This window comes from Chionomys nivalis, chromosome 17 (assembly GCF_950005125.1).
Source record: "Chionomys nivalis chromosome 17, mChiNiv1.1, whole genome shotgun sequence".
NCBI classification, from domain to species: domain Eukaryota; kingdom Metazoa; phylum Chordata; class Mammalia; order Rodentia; family Cricetidae; genus Chionomys; species Chionomys nivalis.
In genome coordinates, this window is record NC_080102.1 from 1659890 (window position 1) to 1685776 (window position 25887).

At 46.1% G+C, this 25887-nt stretch overlaps 1 protein-coding gene across 1 annotated transcript; it reads left to right on the forward strand.

Annotated features, from left to right (window-relative positions):
• Positions 1 to 48: 48 nt before the first annotated feature.
• Positions 49 to 24970, forward strand: Pop1 (POP1 homolog, ribonuclease P/MRP subunit). Its single transcript, XM_057792058.1, has 16 exons — positions 49 to 100; positions 2032 to 2175; positions 3248 to 3415; positions 4825 to 5000; positions 6693 to 6941; positions 8182 to 8269; positions 8698 to 8885; positions 9947 to 10203; positions 10418 to 10511; positions 12812 to 12923; positions 13650 to 13769; positions 17356 to 17471; positions 18153 to 18344; positions 19496 to 19650; positions 22825 to 23169; positions 24190 to 24970. The coding sequence occupies exons 2-16, from the start codon at positions 2034 to 2036 to the stop codon at positions 24827 to 24829; spliced, it is 3042 nt and encodes a 1013-aa protein (XP_057648041.1). The 5' UTR covers positions 49 to 100; positions 2032 to 2033; the 3' UTR covers positions 24830 to 24970.
• The last annotated feature ends 917 nt before the right edge of the window (positions 24971 to 25887 follow it).

Sequence of the window (25887 nt, forward strand, 5' to 3'; positions counted from 1 at the left end):
GTGGAGGAAGCTGCTGGCTGGCGCATGCGTCCTCAGCTCGCTCGCTCAGCCGCTGCGGCGGGAGCTTTCTGACCCGCGGAACCCTCAGAGAGTTTGGCAGGTTGGTGTTGAGGAGCTGGTGCCTAGCGGGGTTCGTCAGCTCGTGGGGGCCGCGTGTGGGGCCGCACGCCGGCCTGCAGTGGCGGGGTCGGCTCAGGGCATCTTTCTCATGCCGAGGTCCATGCTGCCCGGGCGGGTCCTCTTCTAGCCCGGAGCCTCTGGCTGCTGCGCTCCCTGGAGCTTTATGCTCGTCCTTGCTCTGCCAGGCAGAACTCACGCTGGGAATGCACTTGTATCCCATTCTGGTTCCCTAAAGAGACGGGGTGGGTCATTCGGGGGGGAACTAAGCAGAGGTATGGTTTGCCTTTCGTCATCCCCTACCTCCTTTCTCTGCAAGATCGCTTCAGGGCGACTGGGGTCCGGTGTCAGGGGCGTCATCTTCCTCTAGCTCAGGGCTTCAACGTTTTCCCACTCACGACGCCGATATATGATCTAGATGTACAAATCAGTTACCGATAATATATCATAAAGAAGTTTATTTTAAAGCAGTTCTTTAGTGTATTTGGTGTAAATTTACTATTTATTAAAGATTTATTGAGTTTATTTATTAAAGATAAAAACCAATTTGCACTTTCTGAAGTAGATGTGCCTGTTTATTTTTTCATCCATCTTCCTTCCTTCCTTCCTTCCTTCCTTCCTTCCTTCCTTCCTTCCTTCCTTCCTTCCTTCCTTTCTTCCTCTTTTTGTGGTGCATGTCTTTAATCCTGGCACTTAGGAAGCAAAGGCAAGCAGATCTCTGTAGGTATGAGGCTAGTAGCCAAGGTTACACAGAGAGACCCTGTCTCAAATCTACCCCCTCAATAGCTTTTTTTTTTTCTCAGGGGGAGTGGGTTTCAAGACAGGGTTTCTCTGTGTAACAGCCCTAGCTGTCCTGGAACTAACTCTGTAGACCAAACTGGCCTCACAGAGATCCACCTGCCTCTGCCTCCCAAGTGCTGGGATTAAAAGTGTGCGCCACCACTGCCTGGCAGCAAAAACGTTTTTAAGGATACTGGTTACCCAGATTGGAAAAGTCCAGCTTCAGTGTAGCTATTAACACATGGAAACTAAATGCCACACTACTCTGCCCTCTGCATTCTTATCCAGTACTTACAGAAACCGTGAGAGTGGGTGCTCGTCTCTTGTTTTACAGAGAGAGGCTAAGGCTTAGGGAGACAGTAAGTGGCAGTAAGTGGCCACGCAGGGACTGGAACACAAACGCTGCCTCTAAATTCCATCACCTCAGTTTAAGGGTTCCGGGTGTCCTTTATCCCACAGTGGAGCGTGCATGCCGTCATTGGCATGCCATCACTGCAGTGCTGGTCATTATGCCTCTGCTTTACTCTGTCCGTGGGAGAGTAGAGAAGAATCCAGGGCCTCTGCTCCATGTGTGCAAGGCTGAAGGATGATGAGGGATCCGGGCCTCTGCTTCATGTGTGTTTCTGTTGAAATGAGTTTTAGGTATGGATACCATTCATGGCTTTTTTGGAATATCTGCTATAGATGACTATGGTAATGTTTTGGTGTCATCAAATTTTGAGCTGTATAAACATTTATTAAATTTATTGTTTTTACGTTTGGTGTTTATTAGTGTGGGGGCCTAGGGGTATGTCACAGTGAGCATGTAGTTGTTAGAGGACAACTTTAAGGAGTAGACTCTCTCTTTGCATTGTGTAGGTCCCGGGGATTGAATGGAGGCCATCAGGTTCGTCAGCAAGTCCCTTTACCTGCTGAGCCATCTTGCTGGCCCGCTTTAAAATTAAATCCTTTTGTTGTGTTTTGAAATAGGGTCTCAGGTAGGCAGGCTGTTCTCATGCTGTGTGCCTAAGGATAACTCTTGAGCATCCTGCCTCTGCCTCCCAAATGCTGATGTGAACAACTATGTCTGGCAATTCATTATTTTCGAAATAAGAGTTTTCTCTCCGTCTATTAAGTGTATTGCTTTCTTTCCAGAAATGTCGAATGCAAAAGAAAGAAAACATGCTAAGAAAATGAGGAACCAGCCCACTAATGTGACTTTAGCCTCTGGCTTTAGGGCTGAAAGAGGTGGAAAGCACAATTTTGGAGCGGGGAGACCTTTCCAATCTCAAAAACAAGGTAAGATGCACACAGTGTTCTTTCTACTTTATTTTGAGTTAAATTACTTTTTGCTAGATCTCATTACAGATGGCTGTGAGCCACCATGAGGTCTCTGGGAATTGAGCTCACGACCTCTGGAAGAGCAGTGCTCTTAACCTTGGAGCCATCTCTCCAGCCCCTAGATTTAAATTCTTTTTTTTTTTTTTTTTTTTTTTTTTGGTTTTTCGAGACAGGGTTTCTCTGTGGTTTTGGAGCCTGTCCTGGAACTAGCTCTTGTAGACCAGGCTGGTCTCGAACTCACAGAGATCCGCCTGCCTCTGCCTCCCGAGTGCTGGGATTAAAGGCGTGCGCCACCACCGCCCGGCTAGATTTAAATTCTTAAGCTCTAGATTTGATCTAAAAATGGATCTTCTGCAACTTTGCTATGTGGTATAGCCTTCTCAAATATTATCTCATTTATAGCTCACAGTGACAAACCTTCCAATGTGTTTTAAGGTTATAGAGGCCTAATTCACATTCCAATGGAATAGCCAGGAACCCTGTGCAGTTCTCCCTGACCTCTCCTGTCTGCAGATGTTTATACCATAACAATTATAGGGCTTTGATTAATAATTCATATTACATTGGAAATCTCAAAGGAGAAAATCTCCTTGTTTCTGTTGACCTGGCGCATCAATGTGATTACTGTTGTACCTGTCAATATGTCATACTGACACGATCATCGGCTGTATCTGTCATTGTGTCACACTGACGTGAGTACCTGTTGTGCTGCCTACTCACTTTGTGACTTTGGGCTTGTTCTTGTGAAAGTCACCTTGCTACCCAAGATTCTTCTTAGAAGAAAAGATAGTGGGGCCTGTGAGTGTACAAGTGCTTGGTGGGTTAGCCTGGAGACCTGAGTTCAGTCCTTGGAACCTGTGCTCATGCATAAATGCGTGCACACACCCACACCAACACACACACACACACACACGAGTATGGGCAAATAATGAAAATTGTATTATGGTTGTAGGGTTAATAGGTTAATTCTCTATGGTAATCCTACCTCTCATAATGTATTTCTTTTGTTTTATTTTTGAAAACTTCCTAGAACTTCATTCTGGAACCTCACAGCAGTGGCAGAACAAGATGAGCCCCCACTTGCTCCCTGAGTCTGACGGGAATGAGCAATCTTCCTCCAAAATCATGTTTAAGAAAAAGGGAGGCTGGAAAGCGGGGCCTGAGGGCACATCCCAGGAGATCCCCAAATACATAACCGGTAGGTGTGGGTAAGGAGATTGAGCTCTTTGTTTCTAGAGCCGGCACGCTGCCGTCTGCTGCCCTGCCTGGCTCCCCCCTCTCTGTTCTAACCACTGCTCACCTCTAGCCTGAGTTCCCACCATTACATCCTTAGGCTGGTGTTCTCTCTTCAGATTCTCTGAGTCCTCTCATCAATCTGTTTGTAAGCTGTTCCCCTAACTTCCTTCTCCCTTTCCCTCTGAAAGTCCTGCAGAGGCTGAGCACATGGTGTAGAAGCCGGGATTGAAAGCCTGGCCTCCAGGTTCACCTCCATCCTCACCTCCATCCCTACTGTCACCTCCGTCCCCACCGTCACCTCCGTCCCCACATTCATCCTCACCTCCATCTCCACCTTCACCCTCACCTCCATCCCCACTTTCATCCTCACCTCCATTCCCACCTTCATCCTCACCTCCGTTCCCCACTGTCACCTCCATCTCCACCATTATCCTCACCGTCACCTCCATCCCCATCACCTCCATCCTCACCTCCGTTCCCCACCGTCACCTCCATCCCCACCATCACCTCCATCCTCACCTCCATCCCCACCTTCATCCTCACCATCACCTCCATCCCCACAAACACCTCCGTCCCCACCGTCACCTACACTCTGTGTTCTGTGAACGTGACTTAGGTGTGCTTTCTGATATTTCTGTTTTAGATGAATTTGTTTCACTAGCACCAGTTATACATGCAGAAAGAGAAGCTTGACACTGATTCTGCTTTCAGCGAAAAAACCAATAATAATTATTACAGGTTTTGAAAAAGCAGAAAGTGATGACCCCCTTGAAATCAAGCTCTTAATAAAGTTTTGCCCTTTGTTTTTTTCATTTGTGAGCATTGTGATTAAGAACGATTGTGATTAGGGGTTGGGACACTCGCATGTGAAAAGCTGGGCATGGTTGACCCCGGGAGCTCTCTGGCCAGTCCAGTCCAACCAGACCAGTGAGATTCCAGTTCAGCTGGAGACCAGAGAGTGACAGGAACACACAGATGTCTTCCTCTGGCCCCTGCACGTATGAATCTGGGTGCATGTAGCCGTGTACACACAGCACAGTGCACAGCTAAAGAGATAGGAAGCACAGGTTGTGATTCTGTGCCATGACTGTACAGCTTACAGTCTCTGTTCTTCACAACTCCAAAGTTGGCTAACCTTATTTACGGACTAGAATATTTAGGAAGATAAAAATTTTTCCTAGCTTGAAAATAGAATTCTTTTAGAAAACTTGGAAAAAAGCGTTAACACTGAAGAATCTTCTCCAGGGACTACAACACAGAAATGACCAGTATTGGCGCTTACTCGTGGGAGTCGTGGTGTCTGGCTGTAAGCGCTCGTTTCAGATCCAATCCCGCTGAAACCCAGTAGTGACCTTGCTATTTCCCTTACAGCCTCTACTTTTGCTCAAGCACGTGCTGCTGAAATCAGTGCTATGTTAAAAGCTGTGGCCCAGAAGTCATCGAATTCGCTGGTTTTCCAGACTCTTCCACGGCACATGCGGCGAAGAGCCATGAGCCACAATGTCAAACGCCTTCCTAGACGGTTGCAGGAGTTGGCCAAAAAAGAGGTGGGCATCCACTTAGTGTTAACGTTTAGGTTGGTAGTTCCCAGAAGGGTTCACAAGTGTTGGCCCGAAAGAAATCACACCTACTATTAACTTTTTTTTTTTAACTTTGCTTGAATATTTTTGTTTTGATGATTATCTAGCCCTGTCCACATTCTCTAGATACATTAGCAGGTAGTTAGATATTATAGCTGCTCTTAGTAGTCCTTTAATCCCAAGGCTCAGGAGGCAGAGGCAAGGGGAGCTCTTTGAGTGTGAGACCAGCCTGGTCTATGTAGTGATTTTTCAGGCCAGCCAGGGCTACATAGTGAGACCCTATCCCACTCCAAGAGTTTAAATTACAGCATTTGGAACCCCTCTGTTCTCCGCCCCCCTCTCCCTCCTTCCTTCCTTCCTTCCTTCCTTCCTTCCTTCCTTCCTTCCTTCCTTCCTTCCTTCCTTCCTTCCTTCCTTCCTTTTTGAGGCAGGGTCTCACATAGCACAGGCTGGTCTTAAATGTGATCCGTAGCTAAGGAGGAACTTAAACCGATCTTCTTGCTTTTACATCCCCAGTGCTGGGATTGCAGTTTGAACTTGGTTTTAATCTTTTTATACAGATCTGATTATGTTTGGGCTTTACTCTAAAACTGTCTAAGCTACCCGTCTTTACTATATGCATCAAGATGTATTTATGAAATGCCTACAGTGTGTTGGTACTGTGCTGGGAGCGGGTTAGAATCCAGCAAGCTGAAATCCTTATCTTTCAAGGGGTTTACAAACTATAAAGAGTTTGTTTTCAAAGAAGTTTAGCTTAATAATAGAAGAGATTTAAGTGTGAAAACTAACCAGGAATTTTGCATTTATCAATCAAATGTGAGGTTTGTTTCTTAGCAAAATGTAGCATGTTTAAATGAATGAATTGGTGTTTCCATTTCTGTATTTCTTTTTTTTTAATATTTATTTATTATGTATACATAATATTCTGTCTGTGTGTATGCCTGAAGGCCAGAAGAGGGCACCAGACCCCATTACAGATGGTTGTGAGCCACCATGTGGTTGCTGGGAATTGAACTCAGGACCTTTGGAAGAGCAGGCAATGCTCTTAACCTCTGAGCCATCTCTCCAACCCCATTTCTGTATTTCTTATGTAAAGGTTAAAGCAAGAAGCTAGTGTTTGATTGATCTTGCTGTCTGCTAATAGCCACAGGAAGCTTGTGCTACTATGTTGAACACTTTTACATTTGTTTACTTTGTTCTGTGTGTATGAGTGTTTTCCTGCATGTATGTGTGTATGTGTACTATGTACATGCCTGGTGCCCAGACAGTCAGAAAAGGGCGCCAGAAATTACAAATGGTTGTGAGCCGCCGTGTGGGTGCTGGGAATCGAACCTGGGTCTTTTGCAAGAACAGTGTGCTGTAAACCACTGAGCCATTTCTCCAGCCTTGTGTGTTGAAATTTTATAAGTATTGTATCTTCATAAAAGATGAGGCTTGCCCCATTAGCAAGTGTTAGATCTTTGCTTCCTTTTTCCTGCCTCTGAAATCTTCACTTTCCGTTGTCTCCCTCTCTGACCAGTGTGGGGAAGACTCCAAACCAACCAGTTAAGCAAAGTGGCCTGAGGTCTCCACCCCATGTGTTATAGTCGTTTGAACTAACGTTCAGCCGTGGCCTGAGGTGCTTACCAACAGGGTCAGCCTTTCTTCTTTAAACTGTAGGCAGAGAAAGCTGCTCATCAGAAAAAGGAACTTTCAAAAAATAAATGCCACAAAGCCCGAAGATGTCACATAAACCGGACGCTGGAATTTAACCGTAGACAGAAGAAGAACATATGGTTGGAGACTCACATCTGGCATGCCAAACGCTTTCACATGGTGAAGAGGTGGGGCTACTGCCTCGGGGAGAGGCCCACGTCCAAGAGCCATCGGGCCAGCTACCGCGCCATGACGAACCTCTGCCTCCTTCAGGTGTGCTTTGCTGCTGGACTGGGAGCCTTCCCAGAACTTGCTTTTGATTGTTCCAAAGAATATCATTGTGATAAGTCTTTTCTGTGAGGACTGGGACACGGCTGTGTGCTGGAGATGAAGCAGCCTTAGCGGGAGAGATGGGCATCTAAGGGATGTGTGCCATTCTTTGTTTTTGAGACGGGGTCTCATACTAGTCAATACTGGACTAGGACAGTCTATTTCAATGCATTCCGTGTGTCCACTCATTCAGTCCTTACAACCACCACAGCATGAGGTAGGAAGTTTCTGTTTATAGACGAGGAGACTAAGTTACGGAGGTCTGGGTAACTCACCAGACAGCTACTGAGCTGGGAGTCTGGTTATACAAATTTGAGCAAGGTCCATCTGGTCACGGATAACTGAGAGGGCGCCGTTGTTGGCAGGAAGTTTTCTGGGTCACTGATGGTAGAGATTGCTTGGGATCTGTCCAAAGCACAGCTCTAATTCTGTCTTTTGGTTCTGATTGCTGAGTAAAATGGGCTTGTTTCAAGCTGCTGTGGTTAGGGTTGGTCTGGGTGTCAGTGGTCCCGGCATGAATGCTGCTTCTGCTGAACCATGTAGCGTTACACAAATAGCCATCTTGGTGTGTTGGTGCCCTCTCCTGCAATGCAGGGAACGGTAGAACCGATTGTGAGGTTGTAGGGAAGGCTGTAGCTGTTGCCACAGTTCTTCAGGGTTCTTCAGTACTCAGCCCTGTCTCTCTTCATCCTAACTACAGTAGCAAGATTGTACTCTCGGTTTCCTTGTGCGTTAGTCAGACTGGCATAGCCAGGACAGCATGGAAGGGAGACAGGGCAAGTTCATTGCTAATGTCAGAGTTCTATATGTTATGAATTAAATTAAGATTCATTTTGACCTTTTAACTCAGATTGGCTTCAGAATATCTGCTAATGTATAGTGATAGGCAGGCTGTGGATTTTGAGTTGTGGAAGCAGTTTGGATGGTTTGATCTGTGTCTTAGAACAGGTTTTCTATTTTTCTGGTGTTAGATCAGATCCCCTTTGAGGCTGGAGTTATGCAGTTGTGAAGCCACCCAAAGTGGGTACAGGAACTTGAACTTGGGTCCCCTGCAAGAGCAGTACATGCTCTTAACCTCCTGCATCTCTCAGCAGGTTTTCTAATATAGCATTGGCTTCTTAGCATTTTTTTTAAGCCACGTAACACATCATAGCATATTTAACTATGTTTTTTCTTTGTTCAGGACGTATCGTATTACTGTTGTTTGGAGTTGAAGGGCAAAGAGGAAGAAATACTGAGGGCGCTTTCTCAAATGTGTAGCACAGACACAGGTAATCGCTTCCAAAGCCGGGCACTGTTCAATCTTCGTGTGTTCATAAATTTGTTGGATGAGTGTCTACTGTAACATTTCATAGTTTTAATATGACAGTGTGTGAGATATTCTTCCTAGTGCGTGTGTTAACGTAAGAAAGGTTGAGTTGATACTTAAATCTTTAATAGCATTCTTTTGTGTAAAGTGAGTCATTATTCTGTGGAGTGAACTTAGGTGGAGACAACTTGAAACTCACGAAGTCATTCATTTAACCAATCTTTTTGGACAGCTCTCTGTGTGTCTGGTTCTCTTTTAAGCTGTAACTTAAATGAAGGAACTAAAGCTTCTTCTCTCGTGGAGACCGACAGTGGTTAATAGTACGGCCCTCAGGAAACAGTGCTGCTCGCGAGCACTTGAAGTCACGGGTTTTGTTTGTGTTTGTTGCAGGACTGACCTTCGCTGCGGTTCACTGCTTGTCTGGAAAGCGACAAGGGAGTCTTGTGCTTTACCGGGCAAATACGTATCCCAGAGAAACGCTGGGGCCTGTCACATTTCTCTGGAAGCCTAGGAAGACCCCAGGGGATACGTCTGAGGATAGGCAGCTGTGGATCTGGCTTCATCCGACTCTTAAGCTGGTATATTGTTCTGTCGCATTCTGTTTATTATACAGTGTGTGGGTATAGATGTGGAGGCCAGAGGACGGCGTGTGTGAATCCGCTCTTCCACCGTGTGGGGACCAGGGATCAAAGTCGTGTCTTCAGAATGGTGGCAGTCCTGTTTACCTGCGGAGCCGTCTCATCTGCCCACTGTTACATTCTTAACTACCACCGGAAGACGATCTTTTAGAAATTTCAGTGGTATAAAAGTTTGACTGTCAGTTTGGTATGATACTTTTACTAATGAATCAGTTAAATTTTGTTTCCTTCCTTCTATCCTTTTTTTTTTTTTTTTTTTTTTGAGACTGACCCTATGTAGCACTGACTGTCCTGCATCTGCCATGGAGACAAAACTGGCTTCAGATTGGCGTAATCTGTCAGCTTCTGTCTCCCAAGTGCTGGGATTAAAGTCATGTGCCATACCTGATTGATATTCCTTTATTTAAAAAAATTCTTTTTATCTAAAACTATTGAACAAAGAATGGCTATGTTTACCTTGAATATGGTGATTTGATATATATATATATGTATATAAAATGTAATGATTACCACAATGAATATACCCTTCTCCACCAATTCAATTTGTAACACTGCATTTAACTTAAACACACACACACACACGTTTTTAATTTTTATTTTAAATTTTTATTTATTTATTTTTCTCAAGACAGGGTTTCTCTGTAGCTTTGGAGCCTGTCCTGGCACTAGCTCTTGTAGACCAGGCTGGCCTCGAACTCACAGAGATCCGCCTGCCTCTGCCTCCCGAGTGCTGGGATTAAAGGCGTGTGCCACCACCGCCCGGCATTAAGAATGTATTTATTTTTTTATGTGTGTCGGTGTTTTGCTTGCATGTATATCTGTGCACCATGTATGTGCCTGGTGCCCAGGGAGGCCAGAAGGGGCTGTCTGATTCTCTGGAACTGGAGTAACAGACAGTTGTTAGCCCTTGTGTAGGTGCTGAGACACCGGGTCCTCTGCAGGAGCAGTGAGTGTGTGTTCACAGTCCGAGGATCTAAAGTCCACGTGTAACGACTCCGTAGGCTGTCCTGGAGGAGTTGAGAGCAGTGTGCCAGTGCTCAGAACCCGTCAGCTCAGGTGTCTCCGTTCCTGACCCACTCCCGACATCAGACCAAGAGGAAAGTCAGCCTGAACGAGCTGATGACAGCATAGGCCAGAAAAGGAAAAGGAAAGACGATGCAGAGAGCGCTCGACGCACCAAGAGAACTCTTGGCGATGGGACTAGAGACCCGTGCCAGCCGCGTTCCTGGGTCTGTCTTCCTACAGGGGTTGTCATCAGGTAGGAGCTGCGTTCACCGCGGAAGGCCTCGCTCTCCCTGGGTTTCCCTGTGTAGCCCTGGCTGTCCTGAACTCAGATCTGCCTGCCTCTGCCTCCTGAGTCATGCTGGCTGCCTTGTCCTGTGTGCTGCTATGTTTGCTGTGTCTTGTCCCAATGTTTGCCAGTGGTATAGACATCATAAGTAATGAATTTCTGTTTATTGGCCTTTTCTCAGTGATCTGACGATGGAGATGAACAGGTTCCGGCTGATCGGTCCTCTTTCCCACTGCATCCTGACCTCGGCGCTGAGGGCTGCTCCTCTACACACAGTGAGTAAATGTGACTGTTGTGCTGGTCCAGGCAGAGCTGTAAGCCTAACGTATGATCTGATAACCCATCGGTTGTTCCTTAAACGTGTATTTCCCAACTTGTTTTGTTAACAAAGTTTTTTTTTTTTTTTAAACTTTCACTTCTAGAAGATTAAATCTCAATGGATGTGATAATTCAATTGAATTTTTTCTTTTGTTTTCTGAGACAGGGTTTTTCTGTTATAGCCATAGCTGTCCTGGAACTCGATCTGTAGACCAGGCTGGTCTGGAACTCACAGATATCTGCCTACCTCTGCCTCCCAAGAGCTGGGATTAAATGTTTACACCATCATACCCAGCTAGCCAAATTGAATTTTAAATTATAGATTTTTCTTGCTTTTCTGGTTCTTATAGAAGGTAATATCCCCTTCATTGATGAGCAATGGAATGCCTCTAAAAAAATCTCTGAAATTGTCTGCTAGTCTTCTTTCTTCCTTCTTCTTCCTTCTCTTCCTCCTTCCTTCTTTCTTCCTTCTCCTTTCTTCTCATCCTCCTCCTCCTCCTCTTTCTTCTTCCTCTTCTTTCTTCTCTTCCTCCCTTCTTTTTCTTCCCCCCTTTCCTTCTTTTTTTTTTTTTTTTAGTTTAGCTTATGATAGATTTTCTGGGAAGTTAAGTATATCCACTCAGCACTTCGGATCAGAAGCAGGGAAGATATTCCTTTGTGTTCTCAAGATTGAGAACCACCACTCACATGACATCATTGAACACTTAAAAATGTAACTGAATGGTTGAGATACTGAATTTGTACCTTTTTAAATTTTAACTAAGATTAATTCTCTCTGTGGCTTGTGACTGCCGTATAGGCAGTGCTGGTCTAGAGCATGAGGTGTGGTTAGGGGTCTCCTTTTGGGTTCAGATCTCTTTATTTTCCATCCTAGTCAGTTGATTTAGCAGGTGAGCCTCAGATTTGATGTGGGCAAAGACAGTAATCAAACTGAGGCTCACCTGCTCAACAAACACGACAGCAGCCCCTCTCTGTCTCCTTTGCCTTCTGCTGTCTCAGCCTGGAGTCCTGGAGTGGAGTTAGGACGTTCCCTTGTTATTCCTGCTCAGGATGGACAGCGATCTTTTAACATTTTATTCACTTTTTGTTTCTGTTGCATTGCTTTTTGTAGATGGAACCCAGGCCTTTTGCTTGCTAGACAGGCAGTCGCTGTAGCTGTCCCTGAGCTATATTCCAAACCCAGTCAATTCACTGCTTGTTGAGATGATAAATTCTCAAGTAGCTTCTCATGTAATTTAAGGTAAAACTCAGATCCCGTAGTGTAGCCTGTGTCATCTTAGACTTTTAATCTCTCCTCACCCTTTGGCCGTGCTGGCTTTTTGTGGTCTAGAATGTGTCATTTCAATTCCCTTGACTCGTACCTATTTCCTTTCTGCCTTTTTAACAACATTCTGTTGTGCTACTCTTGGCTGGGCTAAAATTTCCTCGTTGTTTAAGTTTCAGCCCGGCTCATGCAGTCTGTATTCCCTCTGGAACCCTTCCTTGTGCTTCTTCTTTTCCTCTGCTTACTAGTATAGTCTGGTTCTTGTGCTTATAACACTTGTGTCTCTCACTGGCCTCTGCGATTCATAATGGTCGGCAGGCCCGGTTCTGCCCGGTTCTGTCCTCTGTTCTGTCCCCAGGGCTTAGCATAGTGCCTAGCATAGGATCTTCCATGTGCTAATAAGTTATGGAGTAAAGATGTGAATTCAGGTTTGGTTCTGGAGCCGGTGCTCCACACCACCTAGCTCTGCTGCCTGTGTTCTGTCAGGTGGCCCCGTCTTACAAGTTACCACTTTGGGGTCCAGCACTAATCACTGTCACGTATCTCATACTTGAAGCACCGTGGAAACCTTGCCAAATCCCAGCCTTGCCTGGGCGTTAGTGAAGTGTGTATGCATCTTATCCAGTGTTGCTAAGAGTAGCACAGCGCTGGCCTGGTGAGAAGGGAGCATTTTATTGTTAAATTAGAGAGGAGGTGGTGAGTGGGGGAGGGCCGGCGCCTCCGTAGGAAGCGCGCACAAGGAAGAGTGGCGGTGCCTGATTAAATAGCGTCTTTGAAAAGTGTGACGTCTCTAATTAGAGTGTTAGTCTGGTGGTAATTTCTATCAAGTAAGTTGCATCCTCACTGCTGCTCCTGGTGAAGGAGTTATTCTCACGCTCAGAAACAAAGGGATTGGAGCCAACTGTGTTACAACCTTCGTACAACATAGCGATCATTAGGACTGACTCACCAGTTGTTAGGCCTGGCTGCTGAGGAGGAGTTCTTGTTTTCCAGGGGGAAGAGGATGCAGAGGAGACAGCCCATCACTGGTGGAGCGACACTTGCAAGAGCTCTGATGGCGTTGTCCTTCATCAAAGACAAGAAGCCGTGTTTCAGTTGCTGGGAGGTAGAAAGAGGGAGAATCTGCTGTGCTGGGGAGGAGGGGAAGGGAGGAGTGGGGAGTGGGGCAGAGAAGTTGGCAGTTGGCCCCAGTGAGTAGTCTTGCTTTCTGTTGCCTTTATTTGCTGTCATGTAACTGGAGAAGCAAGTAAGAAGCTGGAGTTCAAGATTGAGGCATTGTGCTCATGCCTGTGAAATAAGGTTGTTCATATTCTAAGTCACTGACATTCTGAAGTTACAAGTGAGCGGCCAAGCAGGAGCTCACCCAATGTCTGTGCTTACTGCCTCTTGTATGTGTAGCTGATGAGAAACTTGCCAATCCATGTTGGAAGATAATTTTATGTCCTTTAAATTTTATTTTGCAAGAAACTTTACTTTTAAAGCGTTAATTTATTTTCTGAGTAAATTAGTGGGGAAAGGTGATACGTATTTTAAAGTAATTTCCCCAAGAAAATAGTTTCATTAGGAAAAATCTGAAAGGTTTCAAACTATAACCAAGATTGTTTTGATACATATTGTGATTTAAAAACATTTTTTTACATTTACTTATTTGTATTTGTGTGTGTGTGTGTGTGTGTGTGTGTAACTCAGTCCTCTCCTTTCACCGCACGGCTTAGACTTAGATCATCAGCCTCCAGCAGGTGCCTTTGCTCACTGAGCCGCACCTGCCCCATGCGAGCCTTTCTCTATATAAGCTTCTGTTTAACGCATCCCTGTTTCTGTTCTGTTGAAGGAGTCTCCTCACCAGCGGAAATTCCTGCAGGTACTATTCTGGGATTGACGGTGAGGGATCCGAGAACAAATTTGCCCCCACAGCGGTCCAGAGCTTTGCCGCATCCAGAAAGGCACCAAGGTAAGGTGTTGCCATGTTCCTGGTCGAGCTGTTGGGTCCCATGAGGTGTGTGTCTGAGGACGTGGCATGGAGAGTGTCTTTGAGGGAGGTGTAAACCACACAGCTAGCTGCTCAAGTTTAATGTTTTCCCCAAAGTCCTCAGTTTTCTCTAGTATGTCTCTCTCTAGTCTCCCAGGTGCCTGGAGCTTTAGACTTTAGCTGTGAGGAAGGGATACGCACCGGCAGCTGGTCTTGTGCTCTTTGGAAGCCTCTGTCTGACCATACAGATGATCCAGGTTCGAATCCTGGCAAGGCCATCCCAGGTGCTGAAGTATCAGACCACATGCTTTTGACAGAGTAGAGGGACCCACACGAGCTACTTGGCTGGGAGGTGGGTTGGGACTGACTAAAGTTTTAAACTGATCCAGGATTGGCTGCAGTTGGCATGGTGTCATTTAAACACATTAATTAGGAGAGCCATTGAAACTAGCTTCTGAGTTTGGGAGGACATTTAAGTGTGTCATAACAACTTCACAGTTTTGTTTCCATCCTCTCTGCATGTCGTTAGCTAGCTTACTAGGGACCAATAAATGGCCTCGTCAGAGGTCCACATAAAAGGTGACTGAGGATCTGAAGACTCATAGGTAAGTTAGTCACCATGGAGCCTAAGACTGCCTTGCTGTGGCTGTCTCATTCAGTGGTCTAGTGAAACCGCGTAAGTGGGAGGGTCTCCAGAGAATTACGTGTGGAGCTGTGGTCACTTCAGAGCCACGGGTGGACTCTGCATCCCTCTCACTACCTCGTTATCTATGCTTGGACGGGCAGTTCTAACACCCTTTCTAACAGGTTTAGCATGAATCGGTTAAAGAAGATTAAAGTCTATTGTGAAACATGATCTGGATTCTACTGTAAGATTCACTGTTAGACACTGTCGTGGATTTCATTCCAGCCTGTTTTTGTTGCTATTACTTTGGTTTTTTTTTTTGAGACAGGATCTCACTGGGTACCTCTGGCTGGCCTGGAACTCCCTTTGTAGAGCAGGCTGCCCTTGAATTCACAGAGCTCTGTCTGCCTCTGTCTCCTGAGTGCTGTGATCATTAGAACGTGTTTTAAGTACTGTAATTCCTATGAAGATACTTTTATTTGATGTTGAGCTACGTAAAGAAGTATACTTTCGGGCTGGGGATGTGGTTCAGTAGAATGCTTGCCTATATGTGTGTGGCCCTAGTTCAGTCCCTAGTTGTTTTGAGATAAGGACTTTCTATGTAGCTATGCTGGCCTGAACTTGTTATAAAGTCCAGGGTGGCCTTGAACATGTCAGTATTCCTGCCTCAGCATCCTGAGTGCTTGGTTTGCAGGCATGAGTCAAATGACTGGCAAGGAGTACACTCTTCATGTGAATTAGCTGAATTAGTAATTAATTATATCTGTATTTTTTCTCATAGCAAGCTGAGTCAAAACAAAGGGTAGAAGTACACTTTCGGGGGGCTGGGTCAGTTGAAAGATCAGTCCTTAGAAGACTCAGCAGTAGGACAGCTCAGACCTAATTCCTTTTCTGCCCAGGCTGCCTATATCCGAAATTGTTCTCTGTCCATTTTGACTTGAACAGGCAGCAATAGCAAAATCGACTCAAATGTTTCTAGCTTGAAAGAGTTTGCCTGCTTTGGGTAACAAGCTCCATATTTTCTTAATAAACTGAAGCTTGGGCAGCTCTTAGAGGAAAAGGTTCCTAGGAGCCTGCTGTATTCTCAGCTTCATTAACAGCGGTTCACTGTGTAAGTGACCGGTCTTTGAGGCTGGAGGTGTAGGGTGGCGCTAGAGCTCGTACCTGACATCGCACAGGCCTGGGTTCGAGTCCCAGCACTGGGGAAATGGAAGGAAAACCCCAAACCACCTTTGTGCTGTGTGCTCTCCTTCATTCACTGTCTGTAGCAGTCACCAATATGCTTCAATAGATTGTTTGGATTGGCTCTTGCTAGAGAAGAGCTTGCTTTATTTAATGTTGGCCTCGGAGGCAGGAAGTAGGGGTCAGTGGCGGGGTATGTTCTAAGTGTGTGTGTTGTAAGCGTGCACTCTGGCTTCTCACTCACCGGCTAGCAGCAAACAAAACAAAACAAAAGGGAAGAAAGAAAATTCTGAGCTACATTATATGTGTAGCTCATTCTAAAAATTGCTCTTGAAATACTCTTTGGCCATATGTCCTTGCCACCACCACAGCCATGAAGGAGTCTGGTTGCCTTCAGAATGGCAGGTGGGCAGACATATTTTCCTTTTCTAGTGCTCGTGAGCACGGTTACAGCACAGGGCAGCCGTGGACTCCAGTGCTCGTGAGCACTCTCACAGTACAGGGCAGCCGTGGACTCCAGTGCTTGTGAACACTCTCACAGTACAGGGCAGCCGTGGACTCCAGTGCTCGTGAGCACAGTTATAGCACAGGACAGCCGTGGACTCCAGTGCTCGTGAGCACAGTTACAGCACAGGGCAGCCGTGAACTCCAGTGATTGTGAGCATTCTCACGGCACAGGGCAGCTGTGGACTCCAGTGATTGTGAGCACAGTTACAGCACAGGGCAGCCGTGAACTCCAGTGCTCGTGAGCACTCTCACGGCACAGGGCAGCTGTGGACTCCAGTGCTCGTGAGCACTCTCACGGCACAGGGCAGCTGTGGACTCCAGTGCTCGTGAGCACTCTCACAGTACAGGGCAGCCATGGACTCCAGTGCTCGTGAACACTCTCACGGCACCTTAGGCCTTGCTGCTCAGTCTCCAGGAGAAAGAGCGTTTGTAGACATTAGTGCCTCTCTCTGCAGCTTTGTCCTCCCTGGAATCTGTCGTGCCAGTGCCTAGTCACTCCCAACTTATTTTTCCGCAGCCGCAGACCCACACAGGAATGTGCTTTTGAGTGAGTTTCGTGTTGGCGTTTTGGAACAATAGCTGTCCCCTCCTCACCAGCTGATTTTTTTTTTTTTTTTTTTTTTTTGGTTTTTTCGAGACAGGGTTTCTCTGTGGTTTTGGAGCCTGTCCTGGAACTAGCTCTTTCTTGTAGACCAGGCTGGTCTCGAACTCACAGAGATCCACCTGCCTCTGCCTCCCGAGTGCTGGGATTAAAGGCGTGCGCCACCACCGCCCGGCTCACCAGCTGATTTTTAATTCTTCAGTCTGACAACATAGATTTGAAGGACTTTTTTCTGTTATGTTTAAGTGATGGTGTGGAAGTGTCCATCACTGAAAACCCTCCTTTCTGATATTCTAAGGACAGTTCACAAACATTGCTCTCCTTAAAGGAACGGAGAGGTGCATTTTACAGACTGGAGTGACGAGCTCAGTAAAGTTAGTTCTAAGAGAACCGAGGGTAACGGAAAGTGTCTTCTAGAAATTGATTATCTCAAATTCAAGGGGCAACTTATAATTATTAGTATTATAATTGTGTGTCTGCACAGAAGTAAATATCAAAGAAAAGCCTTTGTTATTTCAAGGGCTAGGAAACCAACTATAAGAATAACTTAGTTTTTGTCTTCTAGTTTGGGACATGCCCGTCACTGCCGTCTGCCAGTGTTCGGACTGACGGAGAGAAAGTGTGGTTTGAAGGCTCTTTCTCTTCCCTCTTAGATAATGAACAAGTTAGACAGCTGCTTCTGGAGGGCGTGCCCGTGGAGTGTGCCCACAGCTTCATCTGGAGCCGTGATATCTGTAGGAGTGTCACAGAGAATAAAATCTCAGATCAGGTAACTAACATGCCAGGATTAGTGATAATATCATGGATGACGGGGAGAGTCACTGTCTTAGAGACTACAAAGTGATTTTATGTTTCAGTGTCCCATGTACCTATTTATATATTCTCTCCCCCACTCCACCCCAAGACAGGATTTCTCTGTGTAGCCCTGGCTGACCTGGAACTCACTTTGTAAATTTCCTTTTATGGCGATCTAGAAGATCTAGTAAGATGATCTAGAAGATCTAGTAAAGTCTATAAGGTCTAATAAGTTCTAAGTAGATCTTGAAGGTCTAGGAAACTAAAATGTCTAGTAAGATCTAGAAGGTTAAGAAGATCTAGAAGATCTGGAAGGTATAATAAGGTCTAGAAGGTCTACAAAGTCTAGAAGGTTAGGAAGATCTAGAAGATCTAGTAAGATATAGGAGGTCTAGAAGGTCTAGTAAGATCTGGAAGGTCTAGTAAGATCTAGAAGGTTAAGAAGATCTAGAAGGTCTAGGAAAGTCTGGAAGGCATAATAAGATCTAGAAGGTCTAATAAGGTCTAAAAGGTCTACAAATCTAGAAGGTCTAGGAAGATCTAGAAGATCTAGTAAGATAGTAGGTCTAGGAAGGTCTAGAAGGTCTAGGAAGGTCTAGAAGGAAGGTCTAGAAGACAGTGACTGTTTATATTGACTTGTTTTCTTCCCCTTTAGGATTTAAATCGGATGAGAAGTGAATTGCTGGTGCCAGGGTCACAGCTTGTTTTAGGGCCTCATGAATCCAAGATTCCTATTCTTCTGATCCAACAGCCAGGAAAAGTGACTGGCGAAGACCGGCTGGGCTGGGGAAGTGGCTGGGATGTCCTCCTTCCCAAGGGTTGGGGCATGGCTTTTTGGATTCCATTTGTAAGTTGCCTTTTGATTTCACCCAATGGTTGCAATATTTAAACACAGTGATTAATGTATTAATTGTACAGCTACTCTGCGATATTTCCATATGCGCTTGCTTTATGTGTTGATATGCACCTGTCTACCCTTGTCCCACATACTCTTCCCAGGCACCTCCCACACCCTAGTCATAAACAATACTAAGTTTTTGAAGTAGAATGATTTTATTTTTAAATAGTAGTAACAATAGCTGGGTGGTGGTGGTGCACGCCTTTAGTCCCAGCAGAGGCAGGCGGATCTCTGAGTTCAAGACCTGCCTGGTCTTCCTAACTGTAGCCAACATTTTTATTAAAATCCGTGTTGTGTGTATTTTCCGGTTAGTTTAAGCATGACTCTGCTAGAGATGGTAAGAGGCGTGCCGGCGTCAGACTGCTGGTCTCATGCAGGTAGTTAATTTTTGGCAATTATGCCTAGTGCAAGGAGCAGTCTGTTTATCATTTAGGAAGGGTTTTTTATTTTATTTTTTTAAGTTGTTCCACTTAATTTCTTATAATTTCTTTTAATTAGGGATTTTTTTTTCTGTTTTCTTCAGTGCTAGGAGTCGAACTGAAGGTCTTAGCAGGCTAGGAAGCACGCTCTCGTGTAGCTACATCCCCCAGACCATTAGGCATTATTTCATTCACATAGAAAAGATAAGGTCCTATGTACTGACGGGCTGTGCACCTTTGGCCTGCCGTCCCACTTAGAAAATTAAGCGTACAGAACTGGCAGGGCTTCACGTCTGGCACACCAGTCTCCCCGCTCCTGAAGTAACACCATTATGATTTTGGTGTTTGTTTTCCTCCGTGCATGTTCTCATACCTTTATCAAATGCATGTATCTCTGTAAAGTACATGTTTTTAGTCTCTATGCCTTATTTATGTGCTTCTGCAACCTGTGTTATTCTCTGGGTACTGAGGATTTTTCCACGTGTATTGAAGTCCATTCATTCATTATTGTGTGGTGTTTGGTTATAGGATTATCCTAGCATGTATTTACCAGTTACCTTTTTGATGGGCTTTTAGCTTATTTCTCATTTTAATATTTTAGGATTAATCCTTGTAGCTTATAAAGACAGTTAAACAATTTCAAATCAGTAAACCGACAGGGCCTCTTGTCGTTTCTTTTAGATCTTCCGAGGTGCAAGAGTTGGGGGGTTGAAGGAGACGACAGTGCATTCTCAGTATCGAAGATCACCTAACGTCCCAGGTGACTTCCCTGACTGCCCTGCTGGGGTTCTGTTTGCTGAAGATCAAGCTAAGGATCTTCTAGAATGCTACAAAAGGTAAGGAAGGGACTACTCTTCTGGTCTGTCTCCAGGAAGGAGAAGTGTCTGTTTGAATCACCTAATGGCTTGGGGAGCCTCGCAATTGCTTCCCTTTGAGTTCTTTCTCTCTTACCAAGAGGTGGCTGAGAAGACAGTGCTTCAGCCAGGAGCTTCTCTGTTGGCCTTTGGAGGCCCATATGGTCCAGCCCTTCTCTCGGTTACTTTCTGACTTGTGTGATGGACATCTGAACTGCAGACAAGCATTTCAGATGCTTGCTAATAGATCTCACCCCACCCCACCCCCACTGTTGTGGAGATTCTGCTTTAAAAGGCTGATTTATAAGCGTTTAATGAAACCATGGAGGTGGGTAGAACACTTTATACTGCTACCGTTCTGCCGTCCAAACAGACATGTGCTGTTTTTAGTCTTTTAGTATTTATCCTTGTAGTCTCTGATCTTTCGTTGGAAATGAGTGGTGAGGGCCTCTATTTCTGATATATAGAGAAGTGGACCATAGGACTCTGTATTCCCGTTAAACTGTTGGCTCTCGGAAGCACAGAAACTCCCTCTCGTGAGTGGTGCCTGTGGATCCAGCCATAGGTGGTGTGCAGTTGGCCTCACTAATGTTTGCTGTTTGATGAAGGAGAAGACAGTTGAATGTTGCGGTGACTCTGCTGGAAGCACCAGGAAGGCTAAGTCGGGAATCCCTGCTCGTTACCACAGCCACAGAGACAGGCAGGGGTCTGGCCCGTTTGTTGAGAGATAGGCAGATGAGTGACTTAGTGGCTGAGTCGTGACTTGATCCTGCACCAGGTCTCCAGCAGTCATGCGCTGTGTGTCTGTGTACCTCCCGGACTGTAGTTGAGTTTTCACTATTTAGACTTTTTCATGTATTCTCTCCAAAAGTGCACATTTTTCTATAAAAATCAATGTTTATCCATACTATTTTGAGACCTGACCTTTTCATTTAATCATATATTGTGTTGGTTTCCATATCAACAAACAATGATCATAAACCAAATGTTGGCAAGCTTCTTTTGTAAAGGGCCGGATGATGGCAGTGTTGGCTTTGTAGACTCCTGGTCTCCATGGCAGGGATGCAGCCACAGATGTAAACAAAGGAGCGAGGTGGAGTTCCAGCCAGGTCTTATGTATGGTCGCTCACATTTGGAATTCGTAAAATTTTCAGTGTCATGAAATAGAATCATTTACTTTTTCAGTCATTGAAAATATACATCTCTGTGTATTTTTGTTTGAATCATTTATTCATCCAGCACATTTATTTCAAGCCTACTGTTGGATCCAACACCCCTCTAGACACCATGGCTCTTGTAGGCACAGAGTAGACCCGTCTGTCCCGGACTTTATGGAGACTCTACTTTTCCTTTCCTTTCCTCTCCTCTCCTCTCCTCCCCTCCCCTCCCCTCCCCTCCCCTCCCCTCCCCTCCCCTCCCTCCCTCCCTCCCTCCCTCCCTCCCTCCCTCCCTCCCTCCCTCCCTCCCTCCTTTCTTCCTTAGAATAACCAATGTTAATTTCTTTACTTTTTATTTTTTTGATAATTTCATACATTGTATTTGCTGCCCCCTTGTCCTCTATTACCCCCCTCCCTGTTCCTACTGACTTCTTCCCAGGTCCTCCTGTTTTCCTGTCCTTTCTTGTTTTTTGATTAGGGCTGTCTGTATAGGTATAGACTTGTGTACTGGAACATGGGCAGCTTAACAATGGCTGCACCACTGAAGAAAATGACTTCCCCTTCTTGGGAACTACTAACTGCTAGGAGCTCCTCAGAGGGCCTGGTGAGCCCCTCCCAGATCCTGCTGTAGTTTTGACAAGCTTGCTCTTTGCAGGACTTGTATGGATGGTCTCCATGTGTCCATGACTGCTGTGGCTCAGCGTAGCATAGTATGTGTGGCTCTGCTGTGTCCAGAAGACGGCGTGGCATAGTATGTGTGGCTCTGCCGTGTCCAGAAGACGGCGTGGCATAGTATGTGTGGCTCTGCCGTGTCCAGAAGACGGCGTGGCATAGTATGTGTGGCTCTGCCGTGTCCAGAAGACGGCGTGGCATAGCATCCATTCCCTCCTTCGGTTCTGTGTCTGTCTGCACCACAGTTCCCTGAGCCATAGAAGGGGCCATGTAGTTGTGCTGTTTATGGCTGAGCATGCTGTGCTCACTTATTCTAGGTACTTTGGCAAGTTGTAAGACTGCATTAATTGTCACCCACTGCAGAAGAAGCTCCTCTGACTGTGGCTGAGAGCAGCGCTAGTCTATAAATATAAACACAAATGTTTAGAAGGCGATTTGACGACAGGTCCAGTTAGCACAGCAGTTCTCAACCTGTGGGTCAAGACCCCCACAGGGGCTGAATATCAGATATTCTGGATATCAAATATTTACATTATGATTTGTAATATCAGCAAAATTACAGTCGTGAAGTAGCAATGAAAATAATTTTATAATACGTCACTGCAAGATGAGGAACCTTTCTGAAGGGTTGCAGCATTAGGAAGGTTGAGAACCCTGCAGTAGTTTGAGTCTTTCCAGGGGCCTGTGGTTTACAGCGGAACTTCTCCCTGAATTCTGACCCGGTATGTTCCTGCTACCATCCAAACACACAGTGTCGGTTTCCTGTGCATCCTTCCAGGTACCCTGCCCGTAACAAAAGTTTGCAGGACACAGTCTTTCTCTTTACTCACAGTTAGTGCAGTTCTCCGGTCAGAAGTGAGGGAGACCCTTGTGCATCTCCAGGGATAACATTGCCCAGCCCCAGGGGCACCGTGATTGGAGCTCTCAGGGTAAGCACTGCGGTACTGCATTTAGTTTTCAGAGGCCTCATACATTTGTAGATGTGGAATCTGTTTAAAAACCAAAGGTCTGGGTGCAGCGGCATACACCCTGCACAGGGGGAAGCAGAGGCAGGGGGATCTCTGAGAGTTTGCAGGCAGCCTGGTGGACAGTAGTGCGCTCTAGGCAGGTCAGTACTGCACGCACACACACATGCACGCACACGGCAACAACAAAACAAAAAAGACCAGAGGAAACAGGGAGCTTCATGAGCAGGGTTGGTGATCTTTATCATGCATTCCTTGGGGAGTCTTGTGTGTGCGTATTGGCTGCAGATGTGTTATAACGGTCTTGGCTGTTTGAATTCTCCACTGTTCAGTTGTTTACAATTGATTTCTTTTTTCACCAGACGCCCTCCCGCCAAAAGGCCTAACTATGTTAAGTTTGGCACGTTGGCACCTTTCTGTTGTCCCTGGGAGCAGCTGACTCAGGAGTGGGAGTCCAGGGTTCAGGCCCAAGAGGCATCTCCTATAACCTCAGTACCTGGTGCTCAAGACAACCCAAGACAACTCGCAGTGCCCTGTGTCCCCGAAGAGCTCTGCCAGTCTAATGAGGCAGACATGTCTGAAAACCACCCCGCAAAGCCAGAAGACACAGGCTGTCAAGCACAGGCAGGGACCGAGATGGTCTTAGAGCACGGTGCCAGTGAGAGCTACGCCGCCGCTGCCGCCGCCAGCCGGCTCTGTGTTCTGCGGTAAGTGCAGGCAGCTGCCACATCCATTGAACTGTTCTCTGTACTGAACGTGCTTTGGGATGTGAAAGTTAATATTGCTCCTATGCTGATTGGTGACTTTCTGAGAAAGGGAGCTGGTTCTTTGATGTGTGATAGGCGGCCTAGGGAAGCAGTTTTCGATTTGAGACACGGTACTAACTGATGAGATGATTGGAAATATTGTCCTAAACCAGGGACCCCAATGGGTGACAAGCCTCTGTTTTGAGTTAGCCTTTCCAGTTCTTGGGAATTAGTGGGTGTGGGTGGGCCATCAGTCATTCATTGTGGCACGGGGATGCTGCAGCATTCATGTGCAGGGAGCACAGTGATGCTGCAGCGTCCATATACAGGGAGCATGGTGATGCTGCAGTGTCCATGTGCAGGGAGCACTGCGTCCATGTGCAGGGAGCATGGTGATGCTGCAGTATCCATATACAGGGAGCATGGTGATGCTGCAGTATCCATGTGCAGGGAGCACGAGGATGCCACAGTGTCCATGTGCAAGGAGCACAGCGTTCAGATGCAGTGAGCACAGTGATGCTGCAGCGTCCATATACAGGGAGCACGATGATGCGGCAGCGTCCATGTGCAGGGAGCATGGTGATGCTGCAGCGTCCATATTCAGGGAGCATGGTGATGCTGCAGCATCCATGTGCAGGGATCACCGCCCTTGATGCTGCTGTGGACTCAGCTCCGCTTCTCAGCATGCTGTGATGTGCTCCCATTTGAATAGTGCTCCTCTTTCACCTCATTTTATATCCTTCTTTGTCCTTAAACTCTATCTTCTTGCTTTGATTATATCCCTAAGATCTGTCTTATTTTTCTATAAGCCTTATTTTTTTCTGCACCAATTCTAAAATTTTTGTTTTTAAGTTTGGCACGGTTTTTTAAGTTTTTCAGAATGGCAGGCACATGAAAAGAGGAATGTTAGTTATAAATAAATATATCATATGCTTTAAATGTTTTTTAATTATAATTTTATATGTCTGTTACTTCACGTAGGAGTAGGAAATTACTGAAGCAACTCTCTGCTTGGTGTGGGCCCAGTTCTGAGGCCAGGCGGGCTCCCTGCAGTGGCCAGCGAGAACTGACTAGAAAGGCCTACTTGTCCATTCTGGATGATTTCCCCAGAGCCCTGGTGTGGGTCAGCCTGTCCCTGCTCAGGAAGGGCAGCCCCGAGCCTCGCGCCATGATCTGTGTCCCGTCCAAGGAGGACCTGCTCCAGCTCAGCCGGGATCCGTGTTACCATGGACCCCGGGAATCCAGACACAGCGACCCATTCAAAAGCCTGATTCTGAAAGAGAAAGAAAAGAAGAAAATGGAGAAGAGGCAGAGCCGAGAGCTCGCTGCCTCGTCGGGCCTGGCAGGGGCACCCACAGCTGAGCAGGAAGCTCTGATACGGGGGCTTTGGTCAGGCCCCCTCCCGGGACTGACATCACACTGCTCCAGAGTCCTCCTGGGCTTCGTCACACAGGGGGATTTCTCTATGGCTGTGGGCTGTGGAGAAGCCTTAGGGTTTGTTAGTGTGACTGGCTTGCTGGAAATGCTGTCCAGCCAGCCGGCAGCCACAAGAGGCCTGGTGTTGCTGCGACCGCCCGGCTCTCTGCAGTATCGGTTTGCAAGAATTGCCATTGAGGTGTGAATTCGGGTTCTATGAGATCTATGCCTGGCTGGACGTGGACTGCAGCTGTTTTTGTTGACTCCCACAGGAGTCTTGGCTGCTTTTGTCATCTGTTACAGTGTGCAGCTTGAAACAAGAATTAAAATGATACAGTTATGTGGATGGCGGTCTGTTTACCTTATCTTAATAATCTGTTTCCATCTTTTCCTGTACCTGGAATATGTTCAGTTGTTCAATGTGTTAATTGAACACTTTGTATTAAAGAACTGTGACCCACGCCAGACCCCTATGTGCCGCCTCCCACGCTGTTTTTGTTATGAACAAAAAGCTGAGAGGTCTCTCTGAAAAAAATTTCAGTCATACGGTATGCAACTATGACCATTGACAAGTTCGACTCAAGAGTCTAGGGAACTGGGTAGTCAAGCTTTTGCACGGATGAGGCCCTGGGTTTGAGCCTAGCTGGCATCAGAGAGCTGAGGAGACAGGCAGACATGGTAAGTGCCTGGCTTCTGCACTCGAGGCCCAGACTGTGTGGGCTGTGCGTAGTTATATCCTGGTGAACTGAGTATCTTATTCCATAATGAAGTCACAGGTTGGAGCCTGTTGTCAGGAGGGCTGGGTGTATGAGAGAATGTGTTACGGTCTATGTCATGAGCCCTTGATTGCTTTGTTGTTAATATTTTTAAACACCATGGGATACACTTTTGGTGAGATTGTCAACACTGCCTTGGCAGATGCGACACCAGTCTTTTGCCGGAGAGCATTCTGGGTATTGAGATCCTGGGTACTGAACAGCAGTTGCAGCTTGGGTGGCTGCCACTCTCCTGACATCATCTATGACATCAACGGTGGTACAGTGGAATGGCCAGCCAGTTAAGAAGCAACAGGAGAAAATATTTCAATAAAAATAAACCACCTGATTAGCCATTGGTTGTAGTGCACACCTTTAACTCCAGCACTCAGGAGGCAGAGGCAGGTGAATCTCTGAGGCCAGCCTGGTCCACAGAGCAAGTTCCAGGACAGCCAGGGCTACACAGAGAAACCCTTTCTCAAAACAACAAAATCATCTGCTAAATAAG